This window comes from Malaclemys terrapin, chromosome 5, assembly GCF_027887155.1.
Source record: "Malaclemys terrapin pileata isolate rMalTer1 chromosome 5, rMalTer1.hap1, whole genome shotgun sequence".
NCBI lineage: Eukaryota > Metazoa > Chordata > Testudines > Emydidae > Malaclemys > Malaclemys terrapin.
In genome coordinates, this window is record NC_071509.1 from 53,823,605 (window position 1) to 53,848,788 (window position 25,184).

General features: G+C 41.7%; 1 protein-coding gene across 1 annotated transcript in view; it reads left to right on the top strand.

The window, feature by feature from the left end:
• CRACD (capping protein inhibiting regulator of actin dynamics) overlaps positions 1 to 25,184 on the top strand; it is a 132,406-nt gene that overhangs the window by 53,347 nt on the left and 53,875 nt on the right. Inside the window, exon 3 of the mRNA XM_054029589.1 lies at positions 4,656 to 4,821. Within this exon, the coding sequence (XP_053885564.1) occupies positions 4,656 to 4,821 (166 nt within the window). The remainder of the gene's footprint in view (positions 1 to 4,655; positions 4,822 to 25,184) is intronic.

Here is a 25,184-nt window from a genome sequence, read left to right on the forward strand (position 1 = left end):
CAAAACTGCTATACAAAGGGAGATCCAGGACATGCTACAGATGGGTATAATCCGCCCCTCTAAGAGTGCATGGGCATCTCCAGTGGTTCTAGTTCCCAAACCAGATGGGGAAATACGCTTTTGCGTGGACTACCGTAAGCTAAATGCTGTAACTCGTCCTGACAACTATCCAATGCCACGCACAGATGAGCTATTGGAGAAATTGGGACATGCCCAATTAATCTCTACTTTAGACTTAACCAAGGGGTACTGGCAAGTACCACTAGATGAACCCGCTAAGGAAAGGTCAGCCTTCGTCACCCAGGCAGGGGTGTATGAATTCAATGTACTCCCTTTCGGGTTGCGAAATGCACCCGCCACCTTCCAAAGACTTGTAGATGGTCTCCTAGCGGGATTGGGAGAATCTGCAGTTGCCTACCTCGATGATGTGGCCATTTTTTCTGATTCATGGGCAGAGCACATGGAGCACCTGGAAAAAGTTTTCGAGCGCATCCAGCAGGCAGGACTAACTGTTAAGGCTAAAAAGTGTCAAATAGGCCAAAACAGAGTGACTTACCTGGGGCACCAGGTGGGTCAAGGAACTATAAATCCCATACAGGCCAAAGTGGATGCTATCCAAAAGTGGCCGGTTCCAAAGTCTAAGAAACAGGTCCAATCCTTCTTAGGCTTGGCTGGATATTATAGGCGATTTGTACCCCACTACAGCCAAATCGCCGCCCCGCTGACAGACCTAACCAGAAAGAAACAGCCAAATGCAGTTCAGTGGACTAATGAATGTCAAAAGGCCTTTAACCAGCTTAAGGCAACACTCATGTCTGACCCTGTGCTAAGGGCCCCAGACTTTGACAAACCGTTCCAAGTAACCACAGATGCGTCCGAGCGAGGCGTGGGAGCAGTTTTAATGCAGGAAGGACCGGATCAAGAATTCCATCCTGTCGTATTTCTCAGTAAGAAACTGTCTGAGAGGGAAAGCCATTGGTCAATCAGCGAAAAGGAATGCTATGCCATTGTGTATGCGCTGGAAAAGCTACGCCCATATGTTTGGGGACGGCGTTTCCAACTACAAACAGACCATGCTGCGCTACAGTGGCTTCATACCGCCAAGGGAAATAACAAAAAACTTCTTCGGTGGAGTTTAGCTCTCCAAGATTTTGATTTTGAAATACAACACATTTCGGGAGCTTCTAACAAAGTGGCTGATGCACTCTCCCGGGAAAGTTTCCCAGAGTTAACTGGTTAACAATTGTTTTTGGAATAAAACATATTGTTAGTTTTTATATAATCAGTAGTATGTCTAAAGGTACATGTGTCTTATTAACTCTGTTTTCTCCTAGAACTCCAGGGAAAAATCACAGCCAGTGTGGAACCGAACATCCAACACTATCTGTGATTTGGGGGGCGTGTCATAACTATAAAGGGAAGGGTAATAGCTGTCCTGTGTACAGTACTATAAATCCCTCCTGGCCAGAGACTCCAAAATCCTTTTCCCTGTAAAGGGTTAAGAAGCTCAGGTAACCTGGCTGGCATCTGACCTAAAGGACCAATAAGGGGACAAGATACTTTCAAATCTTGGGGGGGGGAAGGCTTTTGTTTGTGTTCTTTGTTTGGGAGTGTGTTCGTTCTCCGGGAATGAGAGGGACCAGACATCAATCCAGGTTCTCCACATCTTTCTAAATAGCCAGGCAAGGCGTGTTAGTTTTCCTTTGTTTTTCTCAACTTGTAAATGTACCTTTTACTAGAGTGTTTATCTTTGTTTGCTGTACTTTGAACCTGAGACTAGAGGGGAGTCCTCTGAGCTCTTTAAGTTTGATTACCCTGTAAGGTTAATTTCCATACTGATTTTACAGAGATGATTTTTACCTTTTTCTTTAATTAAAAACCTTCTTTTTAAGAACCTGATTGATTTTTCCTTGTTTTAGATCCAAAGGGGTTTTGGATCTTGATTCACCAGGAGTTGGTGGGAGGAAGGAGGGGGGATGGTTAATTTCCCCTTGTTTTAAGATCCAAGGGGTTTTGGATTTGTTTTCACCAGGGATTTGGTGAAGGTTTTTCAAGGCTTCCCAGGGAGGGAATCCATTGAAATGGTGGCAGCCGAACCAGAGCTAAGCTGGTAGTTAAGCTTAGAAGTTTTTCACGCAGGCCCCTACATTTGTACCCTAAAGTTCAAAGTGGGGATCTCAGTCCTGACAGCTTGGAAACAGCTTATGCACAATTTCAAACTTTGGGGTATTTTGAATAAAAATATGGTGCATATTAAAAACTACAGTTGTTTGTGGTTTCCCAAATGCTGTATGATGATCTTCAAACTACATGCTGATATGTGGAAGCAATACCTAAAACTGCTTCCTTTAATGAACATGAGACCGTTTGAAAACCCTAGGCTACAAATATACAAAGATATTTTAATTATAAGTTTTCTATTCACAGCTGTTAGTTTAATGAAAAGTCTATGGCTTGAATTTATCTCCGGACCCATGTCCAGTGCGGGTTTAGACTTGATGTTCTGTTACCAGCCTACAGTGGGGATAGGACAGCAGCAAGTGGGCTGAAAATACAAGGGCCCTTTCAAAAAGTCATTGTGACTGTACTGGCTTATGCTATATGCTGAATGAGCTAGCTGTGCTGTTGGAATGGTATGGACTGAAATCCTTATTGAAAAAGAGGGGAGAGATCTGTCCCTGTTATAGTAGCAGACATATGGAAACTTTGGCAATCCAGTTCCTTCCACAAGTCTTGTCTCTGGTAGTGCACAATTTGTTCTGTGCTCTACCAGCCTACAAGAGCCATTTTCATGAATAGGGCCTATGATGTTATAAATGTTATATGTATCTTTATGTGCTTGCTAGTTTTTGCATTTCTTGGCTAAATAAGTAAGATAAGGAATGCTTCCTGCAGGAGCTAAAGATAATGGAGGTAATTGAGGCAAATCTTCAATTCTGAAATAATCCATGTAACAAATATTTTAAAGTTTTACCTCCTACCCCTGCCCCCAAGGAGGAAGCTTTATAGACTGGTTTGATCTAGTTTAAGAGGCCTAAGAACACAAAGGACTTGAAACGGTATAAAATAGTGACCTGGGAGGGGGAAAACTCTGTCCAAGAACTGACAAGCATGAGACTGACCAACAGAACCAAACCCTTTGGAAGGACCTGAAGTATTTTACCAAAGTCCCCAAGGGAAAGACGGCTGACCACTTTGTAAGCTAGTCGTGCATATAAGTTGTTTATTGTTTTTAAGATATGTTTTCTCTTAAATGCTTTTGTTCTGAATAAATAGTACTTCACTTGATGAAAGTGATTGGTCACTGGATAGCCCTGTCATTGCCCCTGTGGGAATGCAGGTCCTGAACTGAAGACAGACCTGCTGAGGTAACCACAATAATTTGGAAGGGTCTATAGAAAAGACTCTGGACTGAAGGGAAGAAATCATAGGATTCTGTCATGAGAAAAGTGATGGCTGGAGGCCTGAGACCTAAGTGGGGTGCCCTTGAGGAGCACATGAGGAACTCAAAGGTGCAGCCGACTCAGGAACTTTGACAGTGCCTTTACCAAATGAGGAAAAATCTCAAATGCTTGAAGATTTGGGCCAACTGTAGCCTAATGCAATGGTTCTCAGTCTTTTTTTAACCTGAGACCCAAAATCTCCTTGTAGTTTCATGCCAGGATGTTCTTGCAAAGATTGTGAGTTGGTAGGGTACCAGGCCTGGCTAGAGGGTGAATGGTGGAAGAGTTTCTCCTATCTCCCCCACAATCCCTGCAACCTGAGGACTGTGCAGGCTGGAAGTAGGAGAAGCTGTGAGATGGGGTTAATTGAAGGTGAGCAGGGGCTGAGCGGGAGGACATAAAGGGCTGAGCTATTCCATCCCTCCCCTTCCTTTTCTCCTGGGTCCTAGCGCTCATGACATTATGCTGATTTAAACATTTTTCCCCCCACTGTGGGTCAGGCTGGGCTGAATTTGACTCTGGAAATTAGGCAACTAGGGATCTATTCCTGGCCCTGCCACTGACACACTTTGCGACCGGGACAAGTCACATAAACTCTCTCTGTTTCCATTGCCCCATCTGCAAAATGAGAAGAATGATACCCATCTTTATAAACTTCACTCTCAATGTACATTGATGTAACTCTGAGAATTTAACCCATTATCTTTGTTTGTCTTCAAAGTGCCTTGTTCACCTATGGCACAATATAAATAATATATACTAAGTTATTTTCAGTTTCTTCCATTCAGACCAGTGCATGTAGCACCTGCTGCAATATGGTAATGAATGCAGAGCTTTTCTTTAGTGACCAGGACAAAAGAAAAGTACTACACAAAATCTAAAAATGAATCTCCTTCTATTGGTTTTTCATTCTGTCTCTTGTAAATGATCTTTTTCCCCCCCATCCAAATGTTTGACCGCACTGACACCTCAGCATGAATCTTTAATCCAGAGAGCAGGTGTTTTAATGCTCTTCATTTTGCTCTGTCGATATTGTGCCTTGACAGTGAGTTGCAGCCGTGCATTTAAATTCCAAGCACAGGGTTTGCTTAGGCTGGTGATTGCTCTTTGACCTCATTTTTCCTTTGCAAGTTCTAGCCGCTGTGATTTTCTAGCACACACCAAAGTGCAGCCTTGATAAGTTACCGTATGTGTTTGTCTTGTGATCTGCAGACAAGAAAAGGGCAGGCAAATTCCAGCCTTTCAAGAAGTTTTTTGGTAAAAGGAAAAAGAGAGACGCAACATCAGACTGTGAGGAAGCCAAATTGAAACCCAGCCACTCTTTCGGGAATGTATGCAATGGCCTCTCTTCAGATGAAGAAACAAACAATGGTTTGAGGTAAAAGCATACATATATTTGTTTTGTTTTAAACTGAAGCCATAAGACTCATTGTAGATGTAATGAATGTTGTTCCTGTTTAAATAAAACAATTTCATTGCACTGAATGATAGTAAGTGGTACACCGAATATTAGAGTGTCTGTGTGCCTTTCTAGTCATATTCTTATACTGTACAATCTAAGTGTTTAATTCTTGCACATGTAAATTATTGGTTCCATGTGTAGCTGTGTAGAAAAGAAACTCCAGGGTTAAACCAAACAAATTCAAACCTACTTTTGTGGGTTAGTAAAATTTAAGAATGAACAGACAGACAGACATCAAATCACTAGCACAATGGGTACCCTAGTTAGTACCTCAACTGACTGGGCATGGAGACTCTGCTGTACTCTCTTTCCCCTTGAGGTGGTACCTCCGGGTCAGGAATGAAGCCTACAGGTAGGAAGTGTGGGGGGGAAGCTTGCCGCATTGCTGTGCATGATCTGCCTGTTCTGTTGATAGAACTGCAGTCTTTAGGATTGTCGACCCAGCAACTTTTTTTAGTTATAAATTCAATAATAAGGAAAAAAGTTATTAATATAAAATCCATTGGCAATGTGTCAGAAGCTGCTTTGTGTCCATGTGTAGCAGAAGTGATGGGGAGGAGAAAAAATAATGAAATTACCAAAGAAGCTGCACAAAGTGCCAGGCTCAGGCCAGGGATAGAAATGTCAAAAGTAGAGGCAGAGGCGTGTGCAGAAATGATAGCAGGGTCAATAGAGCCTACATTCTCTACTAGCCCAGAACCTTATGTACCTGTGCTCATTTCTGGTCAAAGCCTATCACCATGGGGTGCTATTTTCTCATACCTTCTGTTTGCAAGATGGGGAATATAAATGCGCTTTGTGGAAAGTGTTCATGCACAGGTGATATGCTGTTTTTGTCTTTTAGCATTTTCCTGAGAGAGTTCATGGTGATTGTCTGGTTTCACCCGCACAGTTGTGGTTGCGGCATTTAGTACACTGGATGAGGTACAGCACATGTTGTGATAGGCATGCGTAGGACCCATGGATCTTGAAAGGTGTGTTGGGGGGGGGGGTGTTGCTCATTGTAGCAGTGCAGATGTGTTCTGCAGGTTTTGCATCTGTTGTTCTGGCAGGGTCTGGTACCACTTTGAGTTTTGACCTCCTGGTCTGTGAGGAGCTTGGTTCTGATGATGAGCTTGGAAAGGGTAGGGGGTTGTTTGAAGGCCAGAAGACTGGGTTCAGGAAAGATTTTTTTCAGGATGGGGTCTCCATTAATATGGTTGTAGGTGTTTGATGATACCCTATATAGGTTCCAATGTGAGTGGTAGGTGACAGGTAGGGGTGTGCGGTTGGAGGGGGTTTATTTCTATACTGAAGCAGGTTCTCTCAAGGTATTTGGATGGCCTGTTCCATTATGTGACCTACTTCTCTGGTAGAATGTCCTTGTTTGGTGAAGGTAGTTTTGAGTGTGTCAAGTTTTATATCCTAGACTTTTTCCTCTGAGGATATTATGTGGAATTTGAGTGCTTGGGTGTAGGTAAAGATTTCTTGGGGTGCTTTGGATCTCTCGTATATAGCTGTCTGTTGGATTCCACTGTTGAAGTTGATGCTAGTGTGGCAGTGGTCCAGAGAGAGTTTAATGGACAGGTGGTGGTGGTTCAAGTTTTGTGGAAATCTATGAGGGAGTTTGTCATTTGTCCAGAGGGTGAAAATACCATTGATGTGTCTCAGGCATATCATTTGTTTTATGGTGCATTTGTCCAGAAATTCTTCTTCAAGGTGGCCCATGAAAAGATTGGCATATTGGAGTCATCCTAGTACCCATGCCTGTTCCCATGGTTTGGACAAAGTGTTTGGTGTTGAATGTAAAATTGTTATGGATGAGTTTGGCAATATGTTTGGAGTGGATATCTGAGGGTTGTCCATTGTCTTGTAAATATTTGAGGCAGGCATTTATGCTGTCATTGTGAGGGATGTTGGTGTATAGTGAAGTGACATCCATAGTGGCAAGAATGGTGCTCTGAGAGAGGTTGTTACTGTTGCAAAGTTTTTGGAGGAAGTCAGTTGCCTCCTGGAGGAAGCTGGCCCTTTGTATGGTGAGTGGTTTGAGGATAGTTTCTGTGAGTCCTGATATTTCTTCAGTATGAGTACTGTGGCCAGATATGATGGTTTACCTGCGTTCCCTTGTTTATCTTGGAAAACATGCAGAAGGACTGTGGATTTGTGTGGGATAAGTTTGTAGAGTTCCTCTTGGAGTTATTTGGGGAAGGATTTGATGGTATCCTTAAATTCCTGCATAAATTGTGGTGTGGTGACTTCTTGCAGTTCTTTATAGCAGGTGATGTCAGTGAGTTGTCAGTTGGCCTCATTAACATAGTCATCATGGTTGAGGACTACAGTGGCGACACCCACCCCTTTGTCTGCTGGTTTGATCACTATCTGGTGGTTAGATTTCAGGGACTGTATAGCTGTCCTCTTGGCAGTAGAGAGATTGCGGTGGGTGTGATGTTTAAGGATTTCACAGCCGGTTTTTTTCCTGAAGCAACCAATGGAATGATCAAGAGTGTGGTTTCATCCACTCTCTTAAATTACAAAACTACAGTATTAAAACAGATTGCAAAATTAAAATCAGAGATGGTCAGCAAATGGGAAGGGGCCTGATTCTGATCTTACTTGCGACAGTTTTTGCCTGTGTAAGTCCTTTTCCATCAGTGGAGTTGTGTCAGATTTATGCTGATGGAAATGCAGTCAAAATCAGGCTTAATATTCCAGCAGAAAGCTTCATTGTACAAATCTGGGTTTTTATCATTATTATTGTATTGTATTGCTGCTAGTTAAATTGTATTGCTAGTTAAATATATATCTTTATACATACTGTACCTGTTGTAAGGTATGTACTATAAACCAGTGGCTCTCAACCTTTCCAGACTACTATAACCCTTTCAAGAGTATGATTTGTCTTGTGTACCCCCAAGTTTCACCTCACTGAAAACCTTACAAAATCAGACATAAAAATACAAAAGTGTCACAGCACACTATTACTGAAAAATTGCTTACTTTCTCATTGTTACCACATAATTATAAAATCAACTGGAATAGAAATATTATACTTGCATTTCAGTGTATAGTATACAGAGCAGTATAAACAAATCATTGTCTATGAATACGGCTGTCAAGTACTTTAAAAAATTAATTACAATTAATTGCACTGTTAATAATAGAATGCCATTTATTTAAATATTTTTGGACGTTTTCTATATTTACAAATATATTGATTTTAATTACAACACAGAATACAAAATGTACAGTGCTCACTTTATATTTCTTTATTACAAATATTTGCACTGCAAAAAAACAAAAGAAATAGTATTACAAGTACTGTAGTGCAATCTCTTTATCATGAAAGTTGAACTTACAAATGTAGAATTATGTACAAAGAAACCTGCATTCAAAATAAAACAATGTAAAACTTAGAGCCTACAAGCCAGTTCAGTCAATTGCTCAGACCAACAAGTTTGTTTCCATTTGCAGGAGATAATGCTGCCCACTTCTTGTTTACAGTGTCACCTGAAAGTCAGAACAGGCGTTGGCATGGCACTGTCATAGCCGGTGTCGCATGATATTTACATGCCAGATGCGCTAAAGATTCATATGTCCCTTCATGCTTCAAACACCATTCCAGAGGACATGCGTCCATGCTGTTGACAGGTTCTGCTCGATAACGACTCAAAACAGTGCAGACCAATGCAAGTTTATTTTCATCATCTGAGTCAGATGCCACCAGCAGAAGATTGATTTTCTTTTTTGGTGGTTCAGGTTCTGTAGTTTCCATAAGAATGGCCATACTGGGTCAGAACAAAGGTCCATCTAGCCCAGTATCCTGTCTTCCAACAGTGGCCAATGCCAGGTGCCCCAGAAGGAATGAACAGAAAAGGTAATCATCAAGTGATCCATTCCCTGTTGCCCATTCCCAACTTCTGGCAAACAGAGGCTAGGGACACCATCCCTACCCATCCTGGCTAATAGCCGATGAGGGACCTATCTTCCATGAATTTATCTAGTTCTTTTTTGAATGCTGTTATAGTCTTGGCCTTCACAACATCCTCTGGCAAGGAGTTCCACAGGTTGACTGTGTGTTGTGTGAAAACATACTTCATTTTCTTTGTTTTAAACCTGCTGCCTATTAATTTCATTTGGTGGCCCATAGTTCTTGTGTTATGAGAAAGAGTAAATAACACTTCCTTATTTACTTTCTCCACACTCGTCATGAATTTATAGACCTCTATCATATCCCCCCTTAGTCATCTTTTTCCAAGCTGAAAAGTCCCAGTCTTATTAATCCCTTCTCATACAGCAGCCTTTCCATATCCCTAATCATTTTTGTTGCCCTTTTCTGAACCTTTTCCAATTCCAAGATATCTTTTTTGAGGTGGGGCGACCACATCTGCACGCAGTATTCAAGATGTGGGCATACCATGGATTTATATAGAGGCAATATGATATTTTCTGTCTTATTATCTATCCCTTTCTTAATGATTCCCAACATTCTGTTCGCTTTTTTGACTGCTGCTGCACATTGAGTGGATGTTTTCAGAGAACTATCCACAATGACTCCAAGATCTCTTTCTTGAGTGGTAACAGCTAATTTACAGCCCATCAATTTATATGTATAGTTGGGATTCTGTTTTCCAATGTGCATTACTTTGCATTAGTCAACATTGAATTTCATGTGCCATTTTGTTGCCCAGTCACCCAGTTTTGAGAGATCCTTTCATAGCGCTTCGCAGTCTGCCTGGGACTTAACTATTTTGTATTATCTGCAAATTTTGCCACCCCACTATTTACCCCTTTTTCTAGATCATTTATGAATATGTTGAATAGGACTGGGCCTAGTACAGTCCTGGGGGACACCACTATTTCCCTCTCTCCATTCTGAAAACTGTTTATTCCTACCCTTTGTTTCCTATCTTTTAACCAGTTACCAATCCATGAAAGAATCTTCCCTCTTATCCCATGACTGCTTATTTTGCTTAAGAGCCTTTGGAGAGGGACCTTGTCAAAGGCTTTCTGAAAATCTAAATACGCTATATCCACTGGATCTCCTTTGTCCGCATGCATGTTGACCCCCTCAAAGAGTTCAAGTAGATTGGTGAAGCATGATTTCCCTTTGCAAAAATCATGTTGACTCTTCCCCAACAAATGATGTTTATCTATGTGTCTGACAATTTTATTGTTTACTATAGTTTCAACCAGTTTGCCCGGTACTGAAGTCAGGCTTACCAGCCTGTAATTGCCAGGGTCACCTCTGGAGCCTTTTTAAAAATTGGCATCACATTAGCTATCCTCCAGTCATTTGGTTCAGAAGCTGATTTAAATGATAGGTTACAGACGACAGTTAGTAGTCCTGCAATTTCACATTTGAATTCCTTCAGAACTCTTGGGTGAATACGATCTGGTCCTGGTGAGTTATTACTGTTTAGTTTATCAATTTGTTCCAAAACCTCCTTGAATGACACCTCAGTCTGGGACAGTTCCTCAGATTTGAAATCTAAAAAGAATGGCTCAGGTTTGGGAATCTCCCTCAGCTGTGAAGACCAATGCAAAGAATTCATTTAGTTTTTCACCAATGGCCTTATCATCCTTGAGTGCTCCTTTAGCATCTCAATCATCCACTGGTTGTTAACAGGCTTCCTGCTTCTGATGTACTTAAAAAATATTTGCTATTACTTTTTGAGTCTTTGCTAGCAGTTCTTCACATTCTTTTTTTGGCCTTCCTAATTATATTTTTACACTTCATTTGCCAGAGTTTATGGTCCTTTTTATTTTCCTCACTAGGATTTAACTTCCACTTTTTAAAGGATGCCTTTTTGCCTCTCACTGCTTCTCTTACTTTGTTTAGCCACGGTTGTTCTTTTTTGGTTCTCCTCCTATGTTTTTTAATTTGGAGTATACATTTAAGTTGAGCCTCTATTATGGTGTCTTTTAAAAGCTTCCATTCAGCTTGCGGGGATTTTACTTTTGGTGGTGAAACTTTTAATTTCTGTTTAACTAACAGTCTCATTTTTGTGTAGTTCCCCGTTCGGAACTACTTCCACATTGGAGTGTTGCTCTTCTAAGACATCTGAAAGCAAGCTTCATACTTTGTCCCTCTCAGATTTTGGAAGGTACTTCAGATTCTTAAACCTTGGATTGAGAGCTGTGGCTATCTTTAGAAATCTCACATTAGTACCTTCTTTGCATTTTTTCAAATCTGCAGTGAAAGTGTTCTTAAAATGAACAACATGTACTGGGTCATCATCTGAGACTGCTATAACATGAAATATATGTCAGAATGCAGGTAAAACAGAGCAGGAGGCACACAATTCTCCCCCAGGAGTTCAGTAATAAATTTAATTAACGCATTATTTTTTAACAAGCGTCATCAGCATGGAAGCATGTCCTCTGGACGAAGCATGAAGGGGCATACGAATGTTTAGCATATCTGGCACGTAAATACCTTGCAATAGTGCCATGTGAACTCCTGTTCTCACTTTCAGGTGACATTGAAATAAGAAGCGGGTAGCATTATCTCCCGTAAATGTAAGCAAACTTGTTTGTTTTCAATGGTTGGCTGAACAAGAAGTAGGACTGAGTGGACTTATAGGCTCTAAAGTTTTACATTGTTTTGTTTTTGAGTGCAGTTATGTAACCAAAAAAAAATCGACATTTGTAAGTTGCACTTTCACGATAAAGAGATTGCACTACAGTACTTGTATGAGGTGAATTGAAAAATACAATTCATTTTGTTATTTTTACAGTGCAAATATGTGTAATAAAAATAATATAAAGTGAGCACTGTACACTTTGTATTCTGTTTTGTAATTGAAGTCAATATATTTGAAAATGTAGAAAAACATCCAAAAATATTTAATAAATGTCAATTGGGATTCTATTGTTTAACCATGCAATTAAAACTGTGATTAATCACGATTAATTTTTTTAATTGCAATTAATTTTTTTGAGTTAATCGCCTGAGTTAACTAAGATTAATCGACAACCCTGTGAAATTACAGTTTGTAATTTCTTTGCGACTGCTCTTTATGTAGCCTGTTGTAAGACTAGGATACAGCTCTATGCCTGGTTCAGAAGGAATAAGAACCTACAAAGATCAAATACATTAAAATTTTTAATTAAAGTTTCAGTTTTCCCACAAAATTGGGCAGTGTTGCCCATCACCACTAACACTGTCATGTTTCCTCAGTTATTCTGGAATAAACCCCACAGCTTTTAGTTGTTTATACTAGCTTTATTTGTTGTTAGTCTTTTCAGAAGAAAAGAAAGCAAAGAAGTCACTTTGGGAAGGTGTAGACAAGAAAAGAAGTGGTAATAGATCGGTTTCTTTTTATTGCTGTGTCTGTTTTCACAAAAGAATTGAAACTACCTTCCAGTACCTAGCATCGCAGGCTCTACAGCAATCCTTCTCTCTCGACAAACGTTGACTAGCTCCTGCTCTAGGCATAGGGAACCTCTTTCATATCCTGAACCATCTCTGGCTGGCCCTGCACATGATGGACCACCCAAACTGGCTCCCACTGTCCTCAGTAACTGTCAGGCAGAGAGGGGAGAACACTGGGGAAAATACTTTTAAACATGTTTTGATCACGTTTAAAACAATCACTCGTCTCTGGTAGGAAATAACACAGGTGCTATTCCCTGAGAGAGACAGAGAGGTTGTGTCTAAATTCATTAAAGTTTGTAAAGTGCTTTGAGGTCCTCGGATGAGAAAACACTGTAAAAATGCAAAATATTAATTATATTTGTTTTTTTAATTGTTATTTAATCCTTACAAACACACATGAACTTTCCATTCAAGTGCTAACAAACCATCTTCAAACCTTTAAAAGACCTATTTGGGATTAGTTAACCTTTTATCATTAGCTCTGTATTAATTTTGCTTACAATATGAGTATTGCCCCCTGCCTCCATGATTTATATAAATGTTTTTTATCCCTGTTTTACTCATAGGTGAGCTAAGACACAGAGATCTTAAATTACTTTTTATGATTTCATGTTGAGTAGCAGAACAGAAACAGAATCTGGGAATCCTGCCTGCAAGTTCTCTGTTCTAAACAGGCATTGGAATCATCAAGTACACATCACTCACTAAGCATCCTGGCCTGTGCATGTTAATATGTTCTACCATCTCATTTTACAATTCCCTGGTAGGAGGAGAAGCTCACCCTTCCTGGCTTCCTTGAGGGGAGAGAAGAACCTTTTATCCACCTCCATCTTACCTTTCCCAAGTTTACAAACCTCAGCCAATACTTGTTAACCTATGTCCTTAACTGCTGCATGCAAACTGTAAAGGCAAACTGTAACAGCACTTATTAGAAAGCAAGTAATAGTAAAGTTGATTTGTGTTTGAAAGGCTTTACACAAATCTCTGGAAATCATCCACCACGGAACTTCTATTCTAGAACTGTGATTTGCCACTTATTCTTAAATTCATTTTATTATTTATTGAACTTGGTGCTGTGCAAACATCATAAACAAAGACATGATCTCTGCCCCATGGAAAGTTCAGCTCCCTCTTCTCTGTTTTCTGATGTACTGAGGCAATCTTAGGGATTATACACTATAAATACATTACAGTGGAAAGTCTTTGCTAAAACTCTGTGGACATTGCAGACAGAGGTTTGTAAGCTTGAATGCTGTAGTTTGGTTCACAGGAGCTGGAAGTGAACCTGCCTCTGCACAGTCAAGTCGGACCGGCTTAATTTTCCAAGCAGAACCTTCACAGTCAACAGTTTTCCATCCCCCAAAGAAATCTGTCTGTTACCCACCTAAGGAGTCCCCTTCCCTTCTTTAACTCAACAGGAATCTCTGGACAATCCGCACAAGTATTCTCAGGACCCCTCGATAAAATCAACTTCATTTAGAAGGAAGGATCCAAAGTCTGGGCCCAAGAGTCTCCGGGGTGGGGAAGACCAACTGGGAGGAGGGAGGCTCACGTTGGCTGAACTGTTGTAAGCATGGTCTGAGATTTGCAAGCGTGTCAACCACACCCAATGGACCTGTGCAAGTAATTCACAGCAAGTAGTTTTAATAAGATGAACTTAGCCTCCTTTTTGCTTGTGGAATGTCTAGGAACAGACGCTGATTTCTCTGAACACATTATTTATTTGAATTTTTTTTTTAATTCTTTATACACTCTCTTTGGCTAGTGAAGAGTTTTGTGGATATTTGATATTTACTATTTGGGCTGTGTTTCTTGGTTGCAGTTTGTCAGATAAGTCACATGGTGTTGGTTCATTTCCCTGACTGAATGAGTGTGCAAGCCAAATACTTTCCTATACTAATCAAAATTTGGTTTCTGTGAATATTCACAAAGGAGACTTTTTGAAATTCTCTTTTCTTGATCATTTGCCCAGAAAATATCAATTGAACAATTATCCATGAAAAGTGAACACAAAGCTGAAGCAAATTTAATGTAGAAATTATTAGCAAGCGTTATTACTTTGAGCAGTACTGTATTTGCCCGAAACCACACCCAAATATCATTGCAAGTGGATTTGAGGTTTAAGGCAAATATTTTTCCCAATTTGAATCACTTGGTACATAGATGAGCAAAGTAAGTAATAAACATTTTATGGACTAAAGCTAGAGCAGTGGGTCTCCTCTGTAGCTCAACTATATCAGAACTTTTGTTTACCCCTAGAGCCTTCCATCAGTCAGAAGCAGCATGGTGATAGTACTAGACACACAATTTTAACACAGCAGTACATACACTACACTTCTCTATGTAGAGCTGTATGTTGTATATGTGACGGTCTCTTGACTGGAGAAGCATACTCCTGAATTTCTCCTGAGAAACCTGCCTCCCACCATCACCCAATCTGAGAAAAGCTAAAGAGACAGGCAGGGTAGAGGGAGAGGAAAGGAAAAGCTATTACATAAGTGAATCTGTCTTAGAGGAGCCCACTCTTGAATTTTTAATTCTATTGAAGATTTATTAAAAGTCATTGTGTATTAGGAGATTCAGTGGGCTAGTTTACTAGCCTTTTACATCTGGATGCCTGAGTCCAAATCCTGTAGAGGTATGTCTACACTGCAGTGTGGGGTGGCATTCCCATGCAAGCTTGAATCTAGCTAGAATGGCTAAAAATAGCAGTGAAGACATGGTGGCATGGGCTTCAGTGGGGACTCTGGTTGCTAGTTCATGCCACCACATCCTTACAGCTATTTTTAGCTGTGCTAGCTAGATTAAAGCTAGTACGTGGATATGCCCATCCATGCTGCAATCATGCCTCTGATTGCAATGCAGACTGCCCACCGTGGCCGGGAGCTCGGGAGTTCCCCCACCACCTATGGCAGCCAGGAGTTCCCCTTCCGTGATGGCTGGGAGCTGCAGGGTTCCCCCACTGTCTGCAGCTAGGGGGCCCCCGCAGCTCCCGACCATTGCAGGCTGAAGTCACAGAGGTTGCTGGAAGTCACGGATTCCGTGACTTCGGCGACGTCCGTGACTAAATCGTAGCCTTATTGATAAGTGTAAAGTAATACACATTGGAAAAAATCCCAACTATACATACAAAATGACAGGATGTAAATTAGCCGTTACCATGATCCTGGCGGCGTCGTGGATAGTTCCCTGAAAACATCCACAGTGCGCAGTGGCAGTCAAACAAGCTCACAGTGTTAGGAACATTAGGAAAGGGATACATAGTAAAACAGATAATATCATAATGCCACTATATAAATCCATGGTATGCCAACATCTGGAATACTTCATGCAGTTCTGGTCATCCCATCTCAAAAAAGATACATAAAAATTGGAAAAGGTACAGATAAGATCAATAAAAATGTTTAGGCATGTGGATTAAAAAGACTGGGATGGTTCGTCTTATAAAAGAGATGACTAAGGGGGGGGGGGTTATGATAGAGGTCTATAAAATCATGAAGTGTATGGAGAAAGCGAATAGGGAAGTATTATTTACACCTTCAGATAAAAAGAACTAGGAGTCACCTAATGAAATTAATAGGCAGCCAATTTAAAACAAACACAAGGAAGTATTACTTCACGCAAGGCTAAAAGTATAGCTGTGGTCAAAAAAGAATTAGGTAAATTCATGGCGGATAGGTTCATCAATGGCTGTTAGCCAAGAATGGTCAGGGACACCATCCCATGCTCTGGGTGTCACTATACTTCCAATTGCCAGAAGCTGGGACTGCATGACAGGGGATGGCTCACTTGAAATTGCCCTGTTCTGTTCATTCCCTCTGAAGCATCTGGCATGAGCCACTGTCGGAAGACAGGATACTGGGCTAGATGAACCATTGGTCTGACCCAGTTTGGCCGTTCTTATGTTCTTATATTGTGTACCCTCCCAGTTCCCTCAGTACACTGAATTCTATAAGTCAAGAATAGGATATGATACGATATATACACTATGGTTATATAATACCACTCTTCTGCATCTCCAGTGTAGTTTATGTGAATATTTAATTGTCTATTTAGCATTTTGTGAGACTAAAAATAACTAATCTGTTCAAGACATGGCACTAGATAGAAACTGTTGATCAATGATATTCACTCTCGTTGTCATAGAAACTGACTTAAAATGTGAATGTTTTCCTAATTTCTAAAGTGATTTTCATCATTACCAAAGTAATTAATCAATATTTACCTTAAAGTATTTCATAATGTTTAACGAAGTAAGCAAGAGATAATGAATAGAAGAAACTCCTTTGCATTCCTGCTTCTGAACACTGCATCATTGCCTCCTTATTTAAATTTGCTTTTGTATTTTTTAAAGCATCTATTCTGGTGATATGTTCACCACATGGCTCAGATTTCCATGTAATGTAAAGGAGTACAATGCAGCCGGGAGTCTGTATTTCTCTCCCATCAAATTTTTTGGGACCATCACAAAAATATTGCTGTTTATGTGGGGGAGAGGGAGAGAACAGTGTAGGGTAGATGTATTATTTGATTCATAGATAGATTCATAGATTCTAGGACTGGAAGGGACCTCGAGAGGTCATAGAGTCCAGTCCCCTGCCCGCATGGCAGGACCAAATACTGTCTAGACCATCCCTGATAGACATTTATCTAACCTACTCTTAAATATCTCCAGAGATGGAGATTCCACAACCTCCCTAGGCAATTTATTCCAGTGTTTAACCACCCTGACAGTTAGGAACTTTTTCCTAATGTCCAACCTAGACCTCCCTTGCTGCAGTTTAAACCCATTGCTTCTTGTTCTATCCTTAGAGGCTAAGGTGAACACGTTTTCTCCGTCCTCCTTATGACACCCTTTTAAATACCTGAAAACTGCTATCATGTCCCCTCTCAGTCTTCTCTTTTCCAAACTAAACAAACCCAATTCTTTCAGCCTTCCTTCATAGGTCATGTTCTCAAGACCTTTAATCATTCTTGTTGCTCTTCTCTGGACCCTTTCCAATTTCTCCACATCTTTTTTGAAATGTGGTGCCCAGAACTGGACACGATACTCCAGCTGAGGCCTAACCAGAGCAGAGTAGAGCAGAAGAATGACTTCTGTGTCTTGCTCACAACACACCTGTTAATACATCCCAGAATCATGTTTGCTTTTTTTGCAACCGCATCACACTGTTGACTCATATTTAGCTTGTGGTCCACTATAACCCCTAGATTCCTTTCTGCCGTACTCCTTCCTAGACAGTCTCTTCCCATTCTGTATGTGTGAAACTGATTTTTTCTTCCTAAGTGGAGCACTTTGCATTTGTCTTTGTTAAACTTCATCCTGTTTAACTCAGACCATTTCTCCAATTTGTCCAGATCATTTTGAATTATGACCTGTCTTCCAAAGCAGTTGCAATCCCTCCCAGTTTGGTATCATCCGCAAACTTAATAAGCATACTTTCTATGCCAATATCTAAGTCGTTGATGAAGATATTGAACAGAGCCGGTCCCAAAACAGACCCCTGCGGTACCCCACTCGTTACGCCTTTCCAGCAGGATTGGGAACCATTAATAACAACTCTCTGAGTACAGTTATGCAGCCAGTTATGCATCCACCTTATAGTAGCCCCATCTAAATTGTATTTGCCTAGTTTATCGATAAGAATATTATGCGAGACCGTATCAAATGCCTTACTAAAGTCCAGGTATACCACATCCACAGCTTCACCCTTATCCACAAGGCTCGTTATCCTATCAAAGAAAGCTATCAGATTGGTTTGACATGATTTGTTCTTCACAAATCCATGCTGGCTGTTCCCTATCACCTTACCACCTTCCAAGTGTTTGCAGATGATTTCCTTAATTACTTGCTCCATTATCTTCCCTGGCACAGAAGTTAAACTAACTGGTCTGTAGTTTCCTGGGTTGTTTTTATTTCCCTTTTTATAGATGGGCACTATATTTGCCCTTTTCCAGTCTCCTGGAATCTCTCCCGTCTCCCATGATTTTCCAAAGATAATAGCTAGAGGCTCCGATACCTCCTCTATTAGCTCCTTGAGTATTCTAGGATGCATTTCATCAAGCCCTGGTGACTTGCAGGCATCTAACTTTTCTAAGTGATTTTTAACTTGTTCTTTTTTTATTTTATCTGCTAAACTACCCCCTTCCCATTAGCATTCACTATGTTAGGCATTCCTTCAGACTTCTCGGTGAAGACCGAAACAAAGAAGTCATTAAGCATCTCTGCCATTTCCAAGTTTCCTGTTACTGTTTCTCCCTCTTCACTAAGCAGTGGGCCTACCCTGTCTTTGGTCTTCCTCTTGCTTCTAATGTATTGATAAAAAGTCTTCTTGTTTCCCTTTATTCCCGTAGCTAGTTTGAGCTCATTTTGTGCCTTTGCCTTTCTAATCTTGCCCCTGCATTCCTGTGTTGTTTGCCTATATGCATCCTTTGTAATCTGTCCTAGTTTCCATTTTTTATATGACTCCTTTTTATTTTTTAGATCATGCAAGATCTCGTGGTTAAGCCAAGGTGGTCTTTTGCCACATTTTCTATCTTTCCTAACCAGCGGAACAGCTTGCTTTTGGGCCCTTAATAGTGCCTCTTTGAAAAACTGCCAACTCTCCTCAGTTGTTTTTCCCCTCAGTCTTGATTCCCATGGGACCTTACCTATCCGCTCTCTGAGCTTACCAAAATCCGCCTTCCTGAAATCCATTGTCTCTATTTTGCTGTTCTCCCTTCTACCCTTCCTTAGAATTGCAAACTCTATGATTTCATGATCACTTTCACCCAGGCTGCCTTCTACTTTCAAATTCTCAACGAGTTCCTCCCTATTTGTTAAAATCAAGTCTAGAACAGCTTCCCCCCTAGTAGCTTTTTCAACCTTCTGAAATAAAAAGTTGTCTGCAATGCAGTCCAAGAATTTGTTGGATAGTCTGTGCCCCACTGTGTTATTTTCCCAACATATATCCGGATAGTTGAAGTCCCCCATCACCACCAAATCTTGGGCTTTGGATGATTTTGTTAGTTGCTTAAAAAAAGCCTCATCCACCTCTTCCACCTGGTTAGGTGGCCTGTAGTAGACTCCTAGCATGACATCTCCCTTGTTTTTTACCCCTTTTAGCCTAACCCAGAGACTCTCAACACTTCCATCTCCTATGTCCATCTCTACCTCAGTCCAAGTGTGTACATTTTTAATATATAAGGTAACACCTCCTCCCTTTTTCCCCTGTCTATCCTTCCTGAGCAAGCTGTACCCATCCACACCAACATTCCAATCATGTGTATTATCCCACCAAGTTTCAGTGATGCCAACAATGTCATAGTTGTATTTATTTATTAGCACTTCCAGTTCTTCCTGCTTATTCCCCATACTTCTCGCATTTATATATAGGCATCTAAGATACTGGTTTGATCTTTCCTCACAGTTTTGTCCTGACCCTCCTTTCTCTCTGCCAATATAGCCCACGCTCCCTCTCATTTCCGACCCATCTCCCAGGTCTCCGTGTTCCCCACTTACCTGTGGACTTTGCTCACCTGTTCCCGTCGAACCTAGTTTAAAGCCCTCCTCATTAGGTTAGCCAGTCTGTGTCCAAATAAGGTCTTTCCCCTCCTCGAAAGGTGAACGCCATCTCTGCCTAGCAGTCCTTCCTCGAATAGCATTCCGTGGTCTAGGAAGCCAAAGCCCTCCTGGCAACATCATCTTCACAGCCAGGCATTCACCTCCATGATGCATCTGTCTCTGCCCGGGCCCCTACCTTTGACAGGAAGACTCAAAGAGAATACCACCTGCGCTCCAAACTCCTTCACCCGTACTCCCAGAGTAGTCACTCTTGATCTGCTCAGTGTCACACCGCGCAGTATCATTTGTGCCCACATGGATGAGTAGCATGGGGTAGTAGTCAGAGGGCTGGATAATCCTCGACAATGCCTCCATAACGTCTTGGATACGGGCTCCCGGCAGGCAGCATACCTCCCGAGATGAAATGTCAGGGCGACAGATGGGCGCCTCCATCCCCCTCAGCAGAGAGTCTCCGACCACCACTACCCTACGTTTCCTATTCGCAGTGGTGGCAGCAGACCTCCCAGCCTTAGGGCTACGAGGCTTCTCCTCCTTTACTGTAGGGGGTGATTCCTTCTTTCCTGTATCAAGAAGAGCATAACTGTTACTTATTACCACGTCGGGAGGGTTCGGAGCAGGGGTGGAGCACTGCCCACTGCCAGAAGTAACCAGCTGCCAGTAAAAAAGAACAGGAGTACTGTGGCACCTTAGAGACTAACAAATTTACTAGAGCATGAGCTTTCGTGGACTACAGCCCACTTCTTCGGATGCATACACAGCTGCCAGTGTCCATCCTGAGCCATCTCCTCCTCCACCAGCAGTGTATCAGCAGTCCTGTGTACTGGGACAGCTACCTCTGCTGTCTCCACATGGACACTGTCCAGGAATTGCTCGTGGATTCGGATGCTCCTCAACCTAGCCACCTCCTCCTGTAGCTCTCCCAACTGCTGCCTGAGAGATTCCACCAGCAGGCACCTTTCACATTGGATGGTCCCCCCAGCATGGATATCAGTCAGTGGAAATTGCAAGTTACAGTCTCTGCAAAACCACACCGGGATCTGGGTAGAAGCATCCATGCTCAGGCGCTCTGTCTGGCTACAGGCACAGGTGGAGGAGACAGAAGCAGTGCTGGCACAGGTGTTGCGGGTCTTCCTAACCATCGTAAGCCTTCCCCTGTCAAACTCCCATCTACAGCCCCCTGTCCGCTGAAAGGGTTGTTTAAGCAAGAAGTTTTGAATGTAGTTGGTTTATAGGTTTTAAGGGGAATAAAGGGAAAACAGATAGAACCGGCAAGGGACCCTCGCCCCCTTCCCAACTCCCTTGCAAAACTCCCTGTTAGCAGCCCCTGGTTGCAAAAGCTCCCTGGTTGCTTGTGCGCTGCTTTATAAAGCCCTGGCCTGTATGAATGCCCTGCCCACTGATTAAGGCTCACCCACTTACCAGAGGCTTCTAGCTTTCAAACCTTCCTTGGAAGTCACAGCTTCCAACTGACAGCCACAGCACACGGTCCTTCAAACAACCAAACAAACAAACAGACAAACACAAGCTCAGCACACAGCAAGTAACCCCCAAACACAAACAAACACACACTACAGACAGTCACTTACCCCAAGAGGGTACAGTATTGCTCCTCCTTCACCTGGAGAACTCCCTTGCGAAACTCCCTGTTTGGTTACTTATGAGCGCCATCCAGTGTTTCCTAAAGATATCATTGACTTTGTGCTTATGCACTATAGATGGGCCTAGTCCAGAATCTCAAATATGACTCCATCCCCCTAGATTAAAGAGGGCTAAAATCAGGGGTGAAAGTAACTCCAGACACTTACCGCTCCAGAAGGGGCAGGGCCTTGAGTGGAAGGGGCAGGGCTGGGAGTCAGTATCCCCCAGCCAGCCCTTCCAGGACGCCTGGCCCACACCACCTGGGGCTCCAGTGGCGTTTAAAGGCGTTTGGAGCCCCAGACCCTTTTAAATCGCTGGGGTTACTTAAGGACCTTATTCCAGTGGTATAAATTAGAGCGGCTCCTCAACTGCTCTAACTGACACTGGGGCTGGGCACTGCAAGATTAGGGAGGTACAGCCATCTCCTTAATGGCTTTCCCTGTCCCACGTACTGAGTGGCATTCAGCTGCAAGGGAAAATCTATCCCATACTGTCAAGTATCAGAGGGGTAGCCGTGTTAGTCTGAATCTGTAAAAAGCAACAGAGGGTCCTGTGGCACCTTTGAGACTAACAGAAGTATTGGGAGCATAAGCTTTTGTGGGTAAGAACCTCACTTCTTCAGATGCAAGAAGTGAGGTTCTTACCCACGAAAGCTTATGCTCCCAATACTTCTGTTAGTCTCAAAGGTGCCACAGGACCCTCTGTTGCTCTATCCCATACTGTTTGTAATATCTTAAGAGTCAGAGATCTCTTTATGTTACTAAGCTCAGCATTTGCATTGTTCTCTCATTCACAAAACACCTTCCACAGGCCATCTGTCTATCTTATTTATATTCTCCCATTATTTAACAAACCTAGTTTAGTGGCAGTCCTACAGAGGCTTTATTCTCAGATACATTCACTGTAGCTTTTTACCACTTACTATCCCCAAATTACATCTAATGCTCTCAATCTGGTACTTTTAACAGCAAATACTTGATTCCAACAGGTGGCTCATTCTGTAGCACCATAGCCTGTCTGTATGTCTGTCTCTGCCTCTGATCCTGCCCTCTCCTGTAATGGACTCTGCCATTTCCCCCACCCGTCCCCATACACCAGGTGTCGCCTTTCCGGTCATTCTCAAAGCCTCCCTTTCACATCTTCTCCTCTTCTAATATTGAGTCTACCTGATATTTCTCTTCTTACACCAAGGTGCTGGGATCTACTAGACCTGGTTGAAATGTTCCACATTTCACATTTTTGACCAAAAAAAGTTAAATTTGATTTTGATGAAAATTTGCATTGAAAATGGTGGGGTTTGGAGGGTTGTTGACCTGCTGTATGATCTGCCATTCACCTGATACCCCTTTCTATGTCCCTTATGCGGGCAGAATTCCAATTGACACCAAATAAGAGCTTTGCCTGAGCAAGGACTGAAGGAATTCATCCAAAATGAAAGAAATATCAACTTAGATATTGCAAAGTAATCCACTGACATCAGTAGGTCTCTACAGGTATAAGGACTTGTCCGTGCAGATTGCTTTGCAGGGTTAGCATCTCTGGGATTAGTTCTGCCCTCAGATACACAGGTACAAACTAGGCTTGAAGGCAGAGGCAGATGCATCCATGGAACTGAGAGCAGAACTGGGCCCGAAGTTTACATTATTAAACGTGATTGATGCAAATAACATATTAAACATTTCCCCTCTGCCTGTTCAGCTTGTAAGGACATATTTATGGGTCTGTGAGTGCAATGAAATAACATGCTATGGAAACACTGTTCTGACAGGCAACTATTGCAATGTGTGTAATATTCCCTATTTGACCATAATTTAGAACTAAAGCTCATATACCTGCACTGCATAAGATGATGGGGAAAAGGCTATAAAGGTATAACTCAGAATCAGAATACCTTTTCTTCCCTTACAGTATTGATACATGTCTAGAATTACTAGAAAATACATTTTATCTCTTTTTCATCTCTGCCATCTTGGGGACATTTCTGGGGAAAAGTAGTTGGAGTCAGCCTTCTTACAAAACATTCAGTAATGGGAAACTATCTCACATGCACATGTAACTCTCCTGGGGCATGTTATCATGCAAATGCACTCCAATAGTATGGTGATGGTCACAATATAAGTGGAGGAATAGCTAACTAAATAGGACCCTACTGCAAACTTACACTTGCTTTGTGAATGTAGAGCGTTAAAAATAATCTGATAATACTAATAAATAAGCTGTTGTTCTGTAATGATACTTGTTCATTTCTACTAGCATTTCTAAAAAGAGTAGCAGTCATAAGATTGGCTCAAAAAAAAATCCCACAACACCCCAAACCAACCCCCACATCCACAAAACTCCAAGCAGAGAAGAGCAAAACATTTCCTTTTTTTATCTGTATTTTTTTTTCGCTTCTATCTCTGAACTCCTCAGTGTGGGAATGGGAGATACATTTATAAAACACTAAATAGGCATAATTGGTGGTGTGAGCTTTCTGTACTGTACTATAACAATGCATGGAACTGGAATTTTGTAAGATTGGGGACACAGTATTTCCTTTTGATAAAACTTTTCGTTTTTAAGCACCAAACATTTTTTCCTCCACAAAATAAAACTGAAGATAAGAAAAAAGTGAGAAAGGGTCTGTAAATGATCCAAGATATAGATAATCAAACGTATCAGTCTATTATTACATTAGGTATACACAACTAGTGTAGGACAGCATTAATCATAGGGATACAGAGCAAAACACCTCTCAAAATCTTCTGACTTTTATCTTGAACAGAATATTATATTTCCTTGGTTAGTAAGTTCATGTCATGGTGCCATTCTGCAATGAACAACTTGTTAAGTGATTTCCAGTTTCTTGGCCACTGCAAAGTTCCTCAACAAAAACCGAATTTGAGACTTGCTTCAGCTCTTCACAAGTTTGAAACCATGCAGCACAAAGCTCTTTTGGTCTACAGGAATATTCCTTCTTAATATTAATGATGGGCTTGTACCAAAATCCTGAATCTGAAAAAGTCCAAAGTTCAGATGTGTTTAAAATCCAAATTGTGATTGCAGTTTCACAGCTGGTCACTCTTCCTCTCTATGGGACCAAATCAAAATCCTGCATCTGAACACCTTTGAACTTTGGGGTGTTCAAAAATCCAGATCCACATTCTGTGGCTTAGGTCCATCTCATAGAATCATAGACTTTAAGGTCAGAAGGGACCATTATGATTATCTAGTCTGACCTCCTGCACAACGCAGGCCACAGAATCTCACCCACCCACTCCTGTATCAAACCTATGTCTGAGCCATTGAGGTTCTCAAATCATGGTTTAAAGACTTCAAGGTGCAGAGAATCTTCCAGCAAGTGACCCAGGCCCCAAGCTGCAGAGGAAAGCGAAAACCCTCCAGGGCCTCTGCCAATCTGCACTGGAGGAAAATTCTTTCCCGACCCCAAATATGGAGATTAGCTAAACCCTGAGCATGTGGGAGAGACTCACCAGCCAGACACCCAGGAAAGAATTCTCTGTAGTAACTCAGATCCCACCCCATCTAACATCCCATCACAGGCCATTGGGCATATTTACCACTAATAGTCAAACACCAATTAATTGCCAAAAGTTAGGCTATCCCATTATACCACCCCCTCCATAAACTTATCAAGCTTAGTCTTGAAGCCAGATATGTCTTTTGCCCCCACTGCTCCCCTGGGAAGGCTGTTCCAGAACTTCACTCCTCTGATGGTTA